Source organism: Salmo salar, chromosome ssa08 (genome assembly GCF_905237065.1).
Source record: "Salmo salar chromosome ssa08, Ssal_v3.1, whole genome shotgun sequence".
Classification (NCBI taxonomy): domain Eukaryota; kingdom Metazoa; phylum Chordata; class Actinopteri; order Salmoniformes; family Salmonidae; genus Salmo; species Salmo salar.
In genome coordinates this window covers 6,655,742-6,671,535 of record NC_059449.1, presented here as the reverse complement: position 1 = coordinate 6,671,535, position 15,794 = coordinate 6,655,742, and the positions used below count along the sequence as shown (strand labels likewise).

Below are 15,794 nucleotides of genomic sequence, written 5' to 3'. Positions count from 1 at the left end.
AGTTAATTAGAAACATTTATGGAAACATTCCTCTACCTACCTACACACATACAGTGCAGATAAATTCTTCACATTCATTATTTTACACACTATCTTATGACAGCACTGGCAAACCATGGCTGACCAACATGGGTGACCTTAGGACCATCATAGGATGGTTCATGTCCATTTTAGTATGCTAATTCCTAATTCTATGTAATTAACACACTCATGTGACATTTTGGAACTGAAAGCGCATGGCTAGAGTGGCATGACTCCGACGCCCACTCTTATTTAGATTCTTGGGTCGGTCTGGTGCTGTGGGTGGCAGCTCGGGCACACAGTCAAAGAAAAGGTCTCTGAAATCTACCCACTGCATCATGTTCTCCCTCATCAACAACAACACCAGAGCAACCTCCAATACAACAAAGCGTCGTGTTTTTGTAGAATTTGTCTGCCTACTATTTCCCTTTGTCTGCCTTTTAGCTGTTCCTGGATTTTATTCAGATTAGAGTTCGATAAAATAGATAACGTTAAAAAAGAGAGTCCATCAAACTCATCCGAGCTGCAGTGTTTGTTGTTGAAAAATGGTGCCATCTTGCTGTATTATATTTGAATGAAAATATTTTCCCAGCACAAAAAAAGCTTTCCGGGCACGAAATCATGATCCTTGAATGCCTTGCAGATCAGAGGAGATCAGCCTACCCCCAATCTTGGCTGTAGGGAACCCTGTAAAGAACGAGAAGATTGACCCCTAACCTTAGCTGTGTGCCCCTACAGGCACCCCTGTGCAGAGCGACCTCGAACCCTGTCTGTGTGTAACCCCTACAGGTAGCCCAGTGCAGAGTGAGGAGACAGGGCTGGTGGAGTTTCGTATGTCAGGTCCACTCCAGTACATGGTGTGGTACCACGCTGTGGGCCTCATCTGGATCAGTCAGTTCATCCTTGCCTGCCAGCAGATGACGGTGGCCGGAGCTGTGGTCACCTACTACTTCACCAGGTCAGGCGAGAGTGTTGTAATGAAATGCTATGTGATGAAATGTAATAAAAGTAATGGCATGCTTATGGTGTGTTCACTTGGAAATATCCTGTATCAGACCTGGGTACAAAATTTTTTTTTCTGTCAAATACATTAGCTGTACTTGATTGAGCTTGCCTGGTGCATTTGAACCAATGGTATTGTCCCAAAAGTGCAAAGCTACAGCACAATACCTGCTTTATTGGTCCATTAGTACAGATAATACTATTTAAACCCAAGTCAGTCCTGTATCAGTTAATTTGACTATTTCCAACTCTTCTTCTTGTCCTCTATCCTGTGGTGGACATCAGAAATAAATCTCAACTGCCAATAACCCCCATCGTGTCGTCTATGCTGCGTCTGGCCCGCTACCATCTGGGCACCGTGGCCAAAGGCTCCTTCATTATCACCTTGGTGGAGATCCCTCGCCTCATCCTCACCTACATCCACAACCAGCTGAAAGGAAAAGTACGTACTTTATCTCATTCAGCTATATCAAATCAAATGTGTATTTGTCACATGCGCCGAATACAACAGGTGTATATATCACTTACATCCACAATCAGTTCAAAGGCAGAGTATGTAGGGTGTTCACACACTGCTCTAGAATGTTGAGAAAAACGGGGCAATTCATGAGAGTACTACGAAATTCATGTCAAAACGTACTTTTCTTTGCCCTATGTCATTATAAATCTCATATAATGAATAATTCAATTGTTCTCTACAACAGTATAACCTTAATATACTTGTACTTATTATTTGATTTAACCTTTATATTGATAGGGAAGTCATACTGAGACTAGGATCTCTTCTACAGATGAGCCCTGCATAAATACATCAAACACATACAATATACAAAATGACAAAACATGAAGAAAAAACTGACACATTTATCAACATAAGAGGTCTCTGGTCATTACTCTGAACTGACCAAGGGGAACATCTCATTCCAGAAAGCTCTGGAAGTTGTTCCACATAAAGGGTGCAAAAAAACCCTAAAAGCAGCTTTACCCATCTCTGTGGAGACCAAAGGGGCATCCGGGGTTCTCCAAGCCTGAGACCGGGTTTTGGTCATTTGTAAATCTAAATTCAATTCATGATGATAGATACATAGGAAGTTTCTGCATGAGTGCTTTGTAGATAAACACAAGCAAATGCTGCTCTCTCCTTATATACAAAGAGACCAAAACCACTTTTTGATACAAAACGCAATGGTGAGTTCTATAACCAAGACCAGTAATAAAACAAAGGGCACAATGGAAAACAGCATCTAGTGGTTGAAGTGTAAATGCTGCTGCATGCATATAGATAATATCCCCATAATCTAAAATAGGCATAAAAGTGGTCTGGACAATTGCCTTGTATTGAGCAGTGACTACTTTTTAATCATGCCCGTTACAGCATTCCAATCACTCTAAACATGGACAATTCTCAAAGTACATAGTCCGTAACTTTTGAACAATATAGTAGTTTGAACTATTGTTTTTCTGAAACAATTCTATATTGAATGGACATATATGTATAAACCTTGAATTAATTAATCATTTTTGGGTGAACACCCTTGAAAAAAGATGGGTAACTGGTGGCCGCGAACCCCCCCCCTTTTTTGTTGTTGTTGTTGAAGGCCCTTGGATACATTTTTTGGAACTCAGTCGAGGTCTCATCTTACTGTTCCGAGTTAGAATAGTAGAATACACAAGGTGCAGTTTCGAAATTTGGTCCTGCATCAGCAGTTTTTCTCTTGTTGTCAGTCACTTAAAGAGGAAGTGACAGCGTTTTAGCAACATGAAATCTTATAAAAATCTGTTCATATACACCCCCCGGAAGAATATGTTTTCTTTTGTTTACATTTTCTGACAAGCAAACACTTAGATATGGTTTTTGAAATACTTTCACAGTTTCATAGAATGTTTGGGAAGGACGTAGAGTAAGGTATTTGTGAAAATTTGATTGTGGTAAAGCGACCGTGCATTTGGACAATTTAATAGACACTGCATAAAACCTAACAAAAATGTGTCAATCTTGTTCAGGACCGGACTCTACACAGACCGATGCACCATAGCCAATCAGAGCTACAAAAGGCCTATATGGAAATAAGCTATTTGCCTCACCGGCCTGTCATTATTCAATTTGAACTGAACTGTGTGTTTACAAGCAGTAAGTAACAACAGCACGACATTAGAAAGCATTCGCCAAAAGCCACAAAAATACATTTTAATGGCTTTCTGCAAATATGTATATACAGAAGTCCTCTTACATTGAGAAGGGTGCAACTGCAGCCCGCAATTTGGGGTGTTCCTGCATGTGGGCATCCCTGCATCTGCAGGAACCCCTCTTTATACTTCTGTTGGTCAATTTTTAATTGACTCCAGTACATAGGCGGGAGGCAGGGGCACTCCAGTAGAGTAAATGGTGGTAATGCACCATAATGTTGGATGCCAACATCCGATAAACCCCACAGAAGAATAACAGGCAGGGGTGACAACAGTAGTTAGCTATAGCTGATACACACCGGTAGTGTCCTTCACCCCTGCCTGTCGGGTACTGTTTTCCCACAGTTCTGTAAATGACAGCGAGAACAGGTGTTCAGCAGGCGGGAGCGAAGGACACTGTGTGCTAGCTTAGCCAGCTTGTCCTAAGGAGGACTCTGGTACACAGCAGGCGGGGGCGTCATCGTGTGCTAGCCAGCTAACTACAGTAGTAAGCTAGCACACAGTGTCGCCCCAGCCTCCCGCCTGCTGTGCTAGCGGTGACTACCAGTAGACCGTGTCCTTCGCCACTGCCTGTTGGGCACTGTTTTCACGCAGTTCTGTTAATGATGTTGAGGGCATGTGTTTAGCAGGTGGGAGCGAAGGACACTGTCTACTGACTCCAGTACACAGCAGGCGGGGGTGAAAAATAATACGGAATAATACTTTTATTTTCCGTTTGACCCACATTCAAAAGTGTCACACAAGCACGAAGATGTTGTGCCCGAGGGAGGGCATTCATGCAGGAACCAATGGAATGCTCGAGGGGGGGCTTTCCTGCAGATGTAGGAATGTCAACATGCAGGAACGCCCAGAATTGCAGTCTGCAGTTGCACACTACTACTTACATTTGGGAAATGTACAGTCCTATTGATCAAGCAACCATCAACAAACAGGTAGGCGATCTCTCCCTCCCTGAGATCAACAACTAATGTTAGCCAGAGCAAGATGAGCTAAAATCTAACAAAGCAAGAGTAGATAAACCCTATCAAACTTTCTCAGTTTGTAGTTGGCCGTCAAAATTGCACTGATAAACGATGGTGAATAGTAGCCTGCTCCATTTGATCGATGCCAAATACATTTCATTGACAACTAAGAGATATGCATGCTAACTGTGGATAAGTTGTTCAAGTAGAAAGTGACACCTGCACCTCTAGCTGTAGCCACCAAAAAATGATATGACGGGGAAAAGTCAATCACTCACCCACTCGTGCAATGACATGACAGCCTCCCAGCAGCTAGCTAGCTTGCTAGCTAATGTTACGCTCCTTGTTTTTAGCTTGCTAAATAAATAGATACTCTAGCCTATTAGGCACGTTATGACTGACTTGTGATCATTGCCCTTGCCAGTTTTATTGTATTGAAGTTCCCTGCCTTAGTTTTGTCAGTTTTTGTCCACAATATTGAGTCATTGAAACTGAAACAGTGCATCCCGAATGGGTGGAGGCAGCAAATACAACCAGGGCAGCTGTGATTTACAGCCAGATAGCAATATATTTTTTTACTACCAATAAATGTATTGGTGAATTATATTAATCATGCATTGAACCGCATCCATCTATTTTGCCAACAATGCCATATTCTGCGTCATAGAATTTGGAGTCAAATATAATCTATTTTTAAACCTCTTATTGTCTGTTTGTTTCATATATGCAAAGTAGTTAAAACGCTATCAGTTCCACTTGAATTAGCCCATGTCAGCTAACATTTTTTTTGATTGCTAAGTTAGTTTAGCAGCTAGCTATCTAAAATTGTTATCATGGTCGAATTACCAGCTGGGGGGCCCCCATTTCTGATTTTGTTAGTCTCACTCAGATATCATATTACAAACTGCAAACATTTCTCTGCACCCTATGGCAAAATGTGTAGAATTGCAGGAAATTAGATGTAAAATGGCTAATTTTCCTCTCTGCCCCATGGCATAATTTGTTGAATTGCATGTAATTAGTTATAAAATTGCTAAATCTTCTCTCCACCCCATGGCAAAATGTGTATAATTGCAGCAAACTTGCTTTAAAATGGCAACATTTTCTCTACACCCCATGGCAAAATGGTGTTAAATATGATTTTTGAATCACTAGCCCATGTCTGTACCCCACACATACAATTATTTGTAAGGTCCCTCAGTCGAGCAGTGAATTTCAAGCACAGATTCAACAACAAAGACTACATGTACAGAGGTTTTCCAATGCCTCACAAAGGGCACACAAAGCAGACATTGAATATCCCTTTGAGCATGGTGAAGTTATTAATTACACTGTGGATGGTGTATCAATACACCCAGTTACTATAAAGTTGACGGAGGGGAAAGAAATCACTCAGGGATTTCACCATGAGGCCAATGGCGATTTTTAAACCAGTTAGAGTTAAATGGCTGTGATAGGAGAAAACTGAGGATGGATCAACAACATTGTAGTTACTCCACAATACTAACCTAAATGACAGAGTGAAAAGAAGGAAGCCTGTATGCAATACTAATAAAGTACTAAAGTAATTGAACTTTTTGTCCTGAATACAAAGCATTATGTTTGCGGCAAATCCAACACAACAGAGTACCACTCTTCATATTTTCAAGCATGGTGGTGGCTGCATCATGTTATGGGTATGCTTGTCATCGGCAAGCACTAGTGATTTTTTGGGGGGGATAAAAAGAAAATAAATAGAGCTAAGCACAAGCAAAGTCCTAGAGGAAAACCTGGTTCAGTCTGCTTTCCAACAGACACAGGTAGACAAATCCACCTTTCAACAGGACAATAACCTAAAATGCAAGGCCAAATATACACTGGAGTTACTTACCAAGACAGCATTGAATGTTCCTAAGTGGCCTAGTTACAGTTTTGGCTTAAATTGGCTTGAAAATCTATGGCAAGACTTGAAAATGGCTGTTTAGCAATGATCAACAACTAACTTGAAAGAGCTTGAAGATATTTTTCAAGAATAATGGCAAATATTGTACAATCCAGGTTTTCAAAGCTCTTTGGGACTTACCCATAAAGACTAACAGCTGTAATCGCTGCCAAAGATGATTCTAACACATATTGACTCAGGTGGTTGAGCAGTTATTTAATTAAAAAAAACAGTGGTTCCTCAATTAAAAGTTTTGAGATTATGCCGCGGGACTTAGAGGTAATTTGTGGTTTAGTACGTTACCCTGCGTCACTGCTTCATTGCTTCAGACCACCGCACAGGGGAGTTAGAGCACTGATTATGCTTTTGGAAGCTATACATTTAAAAAAATATATATTCCATGATATTCTTAAGATATATGTGTTGGCTGAATATAAGCAACAAGTGATGTTTGCTAAAGAATCAAGTTGATGGTGCAGTCATATAGCCTCGGCACCTACATAAAGCTGAGTGACTCACTCATTCATGGCTTTGGATGAAAAATAAATAAGTACCAAAATTCTTCTGATAGTCTAGAAGTGAAAAATAGAAAATAGAAGTGATTATAAAAGTCATGACTCTACAATTGAACGCTAGTTTTGGTCTCAAATAAGCACGGTCTGTGAATAGCGTTTAATTAAAATAAGCAATTTTGTTAAAAAAAAAAAAACACCAGGAATATATAGACCTAGACCTATGAACCCTTAAAAAATGAGAGTCAGGGTTAGTGCATTGTGTATATTATTGGTTAACCTGACCTGGATTATGATTATGTATTATAGTCTCTAAAAGGAAACATTTTATCACCGTCTCTTGCACATGTCATTTTCCTTTCATAATGCATCCTTTCAGAGAGATAATTTAAACAGCGACCTGTTTAAATTATATCAGCAAAAAATATTACATTTTATTTGGAAATGCAAGCCAGACAAAATTAAAAGGACCTATTGTCTCACCCCATGTTCAAGAATGGCCCTTTATTAAGTTTACAACCACTCCACTTTCGGTTATTTGAAAACGAAATCATCTCCAAAATATAGTTCTATTTTAAACAAGGACTTGAAAAATGAGATGATGAACTCTGCAAACAACGTTTCCAGTACGAGAATGAGAATGGTAAATGACTTTAATTAATACATTCATTCAATACATTGGAATACAAAAGAAGCCATCCATCCACCCATTATAGGCTACTAGCAGGACTATAGAATTGTATCGTCAATTTCTCAAGCCAAAACGTCTTGATGGTCTCCACCAGTTCATCTTTGCTTGTAGAGTTACGGATGAATGTTTTCAGTTGATGCCAAACAAGTTAGATCGGGTTTAAATCAGGAGACCTATATGGAGAGATGAGAATGTTTTTTTTTTTTTTTTTAGATATACTGTAGGTATTTTATTTAAACTTGTTTTTACTACATAAAGGTCTGCTTACTCTGCTGGCATCTTGACCCAGGTTTTTCCCTCATTTGCAATGCAAACCCGGGTGGCAGTGTGTTTTGGTCCGAGCAGACCCTTTTCCGGCTTACAAACACTTTTCATCAAGCCAGCTTATTTCTATGGTGCTACCCGTTCCAGGGTTGGGACTGTATCCACCAGAGGACCTGAAAATGAGTCGGTGCTGGGAGGATCAACAAAACTAAAGGTATTTTGGTTTCAGTACATTTAAAAATTTTTTATATGTATATAGCCTATCAATGTGTAGACATACTGTGTAATAAAATTGATAATTGTGTACTAAAAACATCAATGTGTTTTTGCAGAGCATACAACCATGCCGACAACCTCAAATGACTGCCTCGTCTGATTCACCAACTACTTCTCAGATAGAGTTCAGTGTGTCAAATCGGAGGGCCTGTTGTCCGGACCTCTGGCAGTCTCTATGGGGGTGCCACAGGGTTCAATTCTCGGGCCGACTCTTTTCTCTGTATACATCAATGATGTCGCTCTTGCTGCTGGTCATTCTCTGATCCACCTCTACGCAGATGACACCATTCTGTATACTTCTGGCCCTTCTTTGGACATTGTGTTAACAAACCTCCAGACAAGCTTCAATGCCATACAACACTCCTTCCGTGGCCTACAACTGCGCTCAAATGCTAGTAAAACTAAATGCAGGCTCTTCAACCGATCACTGCCCGCACCCGTCCGCCCGACTAGCATCACTACTCTGGACGGTTCTGACTTAGAATATGTGGACAACTACAAATACCTAGGTGTCGGGTTAGACTATAAACTCTCCTTCCAGACTCACATGAAGCATCTCCAATCCAAAATTAAATCTAGAATCAGCTTCCTATTTCGCAACAAAGCCTCCTTCACTCATGCAGCTAAACACCCTCGTAAAACTGACTATCCTACCGATCCTTGACTTCGGCGATGTCATTTACAAAATAGCCAAAAACACTCTACTCAGCAAATTAGATGTAGTCTATCACAGTGCCATCCATTTTGTCACCAAAGCCCCATATACTACCCACTACTGCGACCTGTATGCTCTCATTGGCTGGCCCTCGCTTCATATTCGTCGCCATACCCACTGGCTCCAGGTCATCTATAAGTCTTTGCTAGGTAAAGCCCCGCCTAATCTCAGCTTACTGGTCACCATAGCAACACCCACCCGTAGCATGCGCTCCCGCAGGTATATTTCCCTGGTCATGCCCAAAGCCAACTCCTTCTTTGGCCGCCTTTCCTTCCAGTTCTCTGCTGCTAATGACTGGAATGAATTGCAAAAATCACTGAAGCTGGAGACTTATATTTCCCTCACAAACTTTAAGCATCAGCTGTCAGAGCAGCTTACCGATCACTGCACCTCTACACAGCCCATCTGTAAATAGTCCACCCAACTACCTCATTCCCCAAATTGTTATTTATTTTTGCTCTTTTTGCACCCCAGTATCTCTACTTGCACATCATCTGCACATCTATCACTCAAGTGTTAATGCTAAATTATAATGATTTCGCCACTATGGCCTATTTATTGCCTTACCTCCCTAATCTTACTACATTTTCACACACTGTATATAGATTTTTGTATTGTATTATTGACTGTACATTTGTTTACCCCATGAGTAACTCTGTGTTGTTGTTTTTGTCGCACTGCTTTGCTTTATCTTGGCCAGGTCGCAGTTGTAAATGAGAACTTGTTCTCAACTGGCCTACCTGGTTAAATAAAGGTGAAATAAAATGTTTAAAAAATAAAAACATCCGTGGAGAAAGGGCTGGACAACAGGCCGCACCAAAAAAACGCATGGTTCCACAGAATACCAACTGGGATGGACCCCGAGGCAAATGTGGCTTCTTCATCAACATGTTTATGCTTTTGTTAATAAAATAATGATAAAAATAGTCTTTCAAAATGCAGGTGTTTATTTCGTTATGGATCCATAACGAATTACTATGGGAATAAATATCACTGAATGACAGAAATATTGGAACAAAGTAGGCTTTGATCCATGCCTGGGCCCGCAGGACACAAAGTTCTTTGTTTGTCGGACGAACCATTGGGTCAAAACGAGAACACATTATTCATCCACATCTACATCGAAGTCTGGAGGGCTGAGTACATCCTTTATTGTATTCACTTATACAGTATCAACATGATATTAACTTATAGAGCTAATAAGAGACTAAAATAATTTTGGGTAAATACAGTGCCTTCAGAAAGTATTCATATCCCTTGACTTATTCCACATTTTGCTGTGTTACAGCTTGAATTCAAAATCGATTCAATTGATTGTTTTTCTCACCATCTACACACATACACAACAATGACAAAGTGAAAACATGTTTTTTTGATAATATATTGAAATACAGAAATATCAAATTTACGTAAGTATTCATACCCCTGAGTCAATACTTTGTAGAAACACTTTTGGTGGCAATAACAGCTTTGAGTGGTCTTGGATATGTCTGTATCAGCTTTGCACATCTGGATTTGGGGATTTTCTCCCATTCTTCCTTGCAGATTTTCTCAAGCTCTGTTAAGTTTAATTGGGGAGTGGTGGTGAACAGCAATCTTCAAGTCTTTCCACGGATTTTCAATGTGTTTCAAGCCTGAGCTTTGGCTGGGCCACTTAAGGACTTTCACATTCTTGTTCTGAAGCCATTCCAGCATTGCCTTGGCTGTAGGCTTGGGGCCATTGTCTTGTTGGAGCTTACAGCTTCACCCCAGTATAAGGTTGTTTGTGAAGCAGGTTTTCATCAAGGATTTGCCTGTATTTGGCTCCATTCATTGTTCCCTCTGTCCTTACCAGTCTCTGCCACTGAAAAGCATCCCCATAGCATGATACTACCACCACCATGCTTCACGGTAGGGATGGTGTTAGACGGGTGATGAGTTGTGCTGGTTTTCTCCAGACATAGTGCTTTGCAGTCACGCCAAATAGTTACATTTTTGTCTCATCAGACCACATAATCTTTTGCCTTCTGCTCTGTCTTTCATTTGCCTTTTTGCAAACCCCAGGCGTGCTATCATGTGCATTTCTCTCAGGGGTGGTTTTCGTCTGGTCGCTCTCCCATCAAGCCCATATTGGTGAAGTGCTGTAGAGACTGTTGTCCTTCTGGCAGGTTCTCCCATCTCAGCCAAGGAACTCTGTAGTTCTGTCAGAGTGGTCATTGAATTCTTTGTCACCTCCCTGACTAAGGTCCTTCTTGCCCGCTTGCTCAGTTGGTTTCAACACTCTAGAAATTGTTTTATACCCTTCCCAGATATGCCTCATCACAATTCTATCTCGGGAGATCTACGGACAGTTCCTTAGACTTCATGGTTTACTGTTGTTTCTGCTCCGACATGCCCTGTCACCTGTGGGACCTTTATATAGACAGGTGTGTTTCTTTATAAATCATGTACAAACAAGCCACAGGTGTCCAATCAAGTTGTTGTGACATCTCAAGGACGATCAAAGGAAATTGGATGCGTCTTAGCTCAATTTGTAGTGTCATTGCAAAGGGGCGTGAATACTTATGTAAATGAGATATTCCTATATTTCATTTTGAACAAATTTGCAAAAGAATCTAAGAACGTGTTTTCACTTTGCATTATGGGGAATTGTGTGTAGATGGGTGAACAAAATAATATATTTAATCCATTTCAATTCAGGCTGTAACACAACAAAATGTGAAGTAAGTCAAGGGGTATGAATATTTTCTGAAGGCGTGCTGTATGTATATATGAATAATCAAAGCAACATAACTTTTATTACTTATTTAAGTTAATTCCAGTTAAGTTTTCATTTCCAGTAAATACAAGCATTTATTATCCATATTAAGATGTACAGAACAGCTTCCATTTTCATTTGATGATGACATTTCAGAGGAAACCTGTGAACAATCTAATCATGTGACTTTCCAGCAGCATACCTCCCTGCATCCCACTGTTGGCTTGCTTCTGAAGCTAAGCAGGTTTGGTCCTGGTCAGTCCCTGGATGAGAGACCAGATGCTGCTGGAAGTGGTGTTGGAGGGCCAGTAGGAGGCACTCTTTCCTCTGGTCTAAAAAAAAAAAAATATCCCAATGCCCCAGGGCAGTGACACTGTGTAGGGTGCCGTCTTTCGGATGGGATGTTAAACAGGTGTCCTGACTCTCTGAGGTCATTAAAGATCCCATGGCACTTGTCGTAGGGGTTTTAACCCTGGTGTCCTGGCTAAATTCCCAAGCTGTCCTTCACACCATCATGGTCACCCAATCATCCCCAGTTTACAATTGGCTCATTCATCCCCCTCCTCTCCCCTGTAACTATTCCACAGGTCGTTGCTGTAAATGAGAATGTGTTCTCAGTCATCTTACCTGGTAAAATAAATAAATGTCAATCTGACTAAATACACTAATTTTGATGACTTGTAAATTGTCTGTTGCAAAACAACAGTTCCCTCATTGTTTAACCAGTCTGTGTGATTGACATTAGAGATGATGATAGGGGCTGAGTTTTTGCCATCAGGATTCAAAGAATGGAAAGAGTTTCTCTGTAAAGGTGCAGACAGTGGAAGAGTAGATATGAGACCTGACCTCCACATCATAAAAGGAGACCTGACCCTCCTCATAGTCCACAAACAACCTCACCTTCTGGGGCTTCTCTCTCAGGGAGAGGAGGACTGTGGAACACAGTCCAGAGTCCATTCTGAGGGCTCAGTGTGATTTTTCCCATTCCTGTCAATGGGCTCTGTCGCCACTCGAGTGGGATTCCCATAGTAACATCTCCCCGAGGATAAGCCATCCTTTCCAAGGGTCATGGCATAATAATCAAACCTTTTTGGATTGTCAGGAAGATTCTGTGGTGTGTTTCCAAGTCTTACTTGTTTCCCATCTTCAGACAGGATCAGACTGGGATGTGCTGTATCATGGTCCAGAGACAGGTTCTCCATCAAATCAAATGTATTTATATAGCCCTTCTTACATCAGCTGATATCTCAAAGTGCTGTACAGAAACCCAGCCTAAAACCCCAAACAGCAAGAAATGCAGGTGTAGGAGCACGGTGGCTAGGAAAAACTCCCTTGAAAGGCCAAAACCTAGGAAGAAACCTAGAGAGGAACCAGGCTATGAGGGGTGGCCAGTCCTTTTCTGGCTGTGCCGGGTGGAGATTATAACAGAACATGGCCAAGATGTTCAAATGTTCATAAATGACCAGCATGGTCAAATAATAATAATCACAGTAGTTGTCGAGGGTGCAACAGGTCAGCACCTCAGGAGTAAATGTCAGTTGGCTTTTCATAGTCGATCATTGAGAGTATCTCTACCGCTCCTGCTGTCTCTAGAGAGTTGAAATCAGCAGGTCTGGGACAGGTAGCACATCCGGTGAACAGGTCAGGGTTCCATAGCCACAGGCAGAACAGTTGAAACTGGAGCAGCAGCACAGCCAGGTGGACTGGGGACAGCAAGGAGTCATCATGCCAGGTAGGCCTGAGGCATGGTCCTAGGGCTCAGGTCCCCCAAGAGAGAATTAGAGAGAGCATACTTAAATTCACACAGGACACTGGAAAAATACTCCAGATATAACAGACTGACCCTAGGCCCCCGACACAAACTACTGCAGCATAAATACTGGAGGCTGAGACAGGAGGGGTCAGGAGACACTGTGGCCCCATCCGATGATACCCCCAGATAGGGCCAAACAGGCAGGATATAACTTGCTGAGCGGCCTTTCAGGTTATGTCGATATAGGACTCGTTTTACTGTGGATATAGATATTTTTGTACCTGTTTCCTCCAGCATCTTCACAAGGTCCTTTTTCTGTTGTTCTGGGATTGATTTGCACTTTTCGCATCAAAGTACGTTCATCTCGAGGAGACAGAACGCGTCTCCTTCCTGAGCGGTGTGACGGCTGCATGGTCCCATGGTGTTTATACTTGCATGCTATTGTTTGTATAGATGAACGTGGTACCTTCATGTGTTTGGAACTTTCTCCCAAGGATGAACCAGACCTTTGGAGGTCAACAATTTTTTGTTCTAAGGTCTTGGCTGATTTCATTTGATTTTCCCATGATGTCAAGCAAAGAGGCACTGAGTTTGAAGGTAGGCCTTGAACTTCATCCACAGGTACACCTCCAATTGACTCAAATGATGTCAATTAGCCTATCAGAAGCTTCTAAAGTCATGACATCCTTTTTTGGAATTTTCCAAGCTGTTTAAAGGCACAGTCAACTTAGTGTATGTAAACTTCTGACCCACTGGAATTGTGATACAGTGAATTGTAAGTGAAATAATCTGTAAACAATTGTTGGAAAAATGACTTGTGTCATGCACAAAGTAGATGTCCTAACCGACTTGCCAAAACTTTAGTTTGTTAACAAGAAATTTGTGTAGTGGTTGAAAAACGAGTTTTAATGACTCCAACCTAAGTGTATGTAAACTTTTGACTTAAACTGTACATATATATATATATATATATATATATATATATATATATATATATATATATACTGCTCAAAAAAATTAAGGGAAAACTTAAACAACACATCCTAGATCTGAATGAAAGAAATAATATTATTAAATACTTTTTTCTTTACATAGTTGAATGTGCTGACAACAAAATCACACAAAAATAATCAATGGAAATCCAATTTATCAACCCATGGAGGTCTGGATTTGGAGTCACACTCAAAATTAAAGTGGAAAACCACACTACAGGCTGATCCAACTTTGATGTAATGTCCTTAAAACAAGTCAAAATGAGGCTCGGTAGTGTGTGTGGCCTCCACGTGCCTGTATGACCTCCCTACAACGCCTGGGCATGCTCCTGATGAGGTGGCGGATGGTCTCCTGAGGGATCTCCTCCCAGACCTGGACTAAAGCATCCGCCAACTCCTGGACAGTCTGGTGCAACGTGGCATTGGTGGATGGAGCGAGACATGATGTCCCAGATGTGCTCAATTGGATTCAGGTCTGGGGAACGGGCGGGCCAGTCCATAGCATCAATGCCTTCCTCTTGCAGGAACTGCTGACACACTCCAGCCACATGAGGTCTAGCATTGTCTTGCATTAGGAGGAACCCAGGGCCATCCGCACCAGCATATGGTCTCACAAGGGGTCTGAGGATCTCATCTCGGGACCTAATGGCAGTCAGGCTACCTCTGGCGAGCACATGGAGGGCTGTGCGTCCCCCCAAAGAAATGCCACCCCACACCATGACTGACCCACCGCCAAATCGGTCCTGCTGGAGGATGTTGCAGGCAGCAGAACGTTCTCCACGGCGTCTCCAGACTCTGTCACGTCTGTCACGTGCTCAGTGTGAACCTGCTTTCATCTGTGAAGAGCACAGGGCGCCAGTGGCAAATTTGCCAATCTTGGTGTTCTCTGACAAATGCCAAACGTCCTGCACGGTGTTGGGCTGTAAGCACAACCCCCACCTGTGGACGTCGGGCCCTCATACCACCCTCATGGAGTCTGTTTCTGACCGTTTGAGCAGACACATGCACATCTGTGGCCTGCTGGAGGTTATTTTGCAGGGCTCTGGCAGTGCTTCTCCTGCTCCTCCTTGCACAAAGGCGGAGGTAGCGGTCCTGCTGCTGGGTTGTTGCCCTCCTACGGCCTCCTCCACGTCTCCTGATGTACTGGCCTGTCTCCTGGTAGCGCCTCCATGCTCCGGACACTATGCTGACAGACACAGCAAACCTTCTTGCCACAGCTCGCATTGATGTGCCATCCTGGATGAGCTGCACTACCTGAGCCACTTGTGTGGGTTGTAGACTCCGTCTCATGCTACCACTAGAGTGAAAGCACCGCCAGCATTCAAAAGTGACCAAAACATCAGCCAGGAAGCATAGGAACTGAGAAGTGGTCTGTGGTCCCCACCTGCAGAACCACTCCTTTATTGGGGGTGTCTTGCTAATTGCCTATAATTTCCACCTGTTGTCTATTCCATTTGCACAACAGCATGTGAAATTTATTGTCAATCAGTGTTGCTTCCTAAGTGGACAGTTTGATTTCACAGAAGTGTGATTGACTTGGAGTTACATTGTGTTGTTTAAGTGTTCCCTTTATTTTTTTGAGCAGTGTATATATATATATATATTACAGAGAATTTTCTATTTCCTCTAATGACAGTAGAAATGAGTCAATTTTCTAAATATAGTTAAACATAGCTACTGTAGATAAAGAAAACAGGATATTACCATAAACTTTACACAGGTAACATTTCTTCACCCAGCCTTGTAAATCTCTACTCACCT

At 41.9% G+C, this 15,794-nt stretch overlaps 1 protein-coding gene across 1 annotated transcript in view; it reads left to right on the top strand.

Annotated features, from left to right (window-relative positions):
• Nucleotides 1-15,794, top strand: part of LOC106609909 (choline transporter-like protein 1) — a 41,074-nt gene that overhangs the window by 21,986 nt on the left and 3,294 nt on the right. The window contains exons 10-11 of the mRNA XM_014208954.2: nucleotides 811-979; nucleotides 1,309-1,465. Coding sequence (XP_014064429.1) covers nucleotides 811-979; nucleotides 1,309-1,465 — 326 coding nt within the window. The remainder of the gene's footprint in view (nucleotides 1-810; nucleotides 980-1,308; nucleotides 1,466-15,794) is intronic.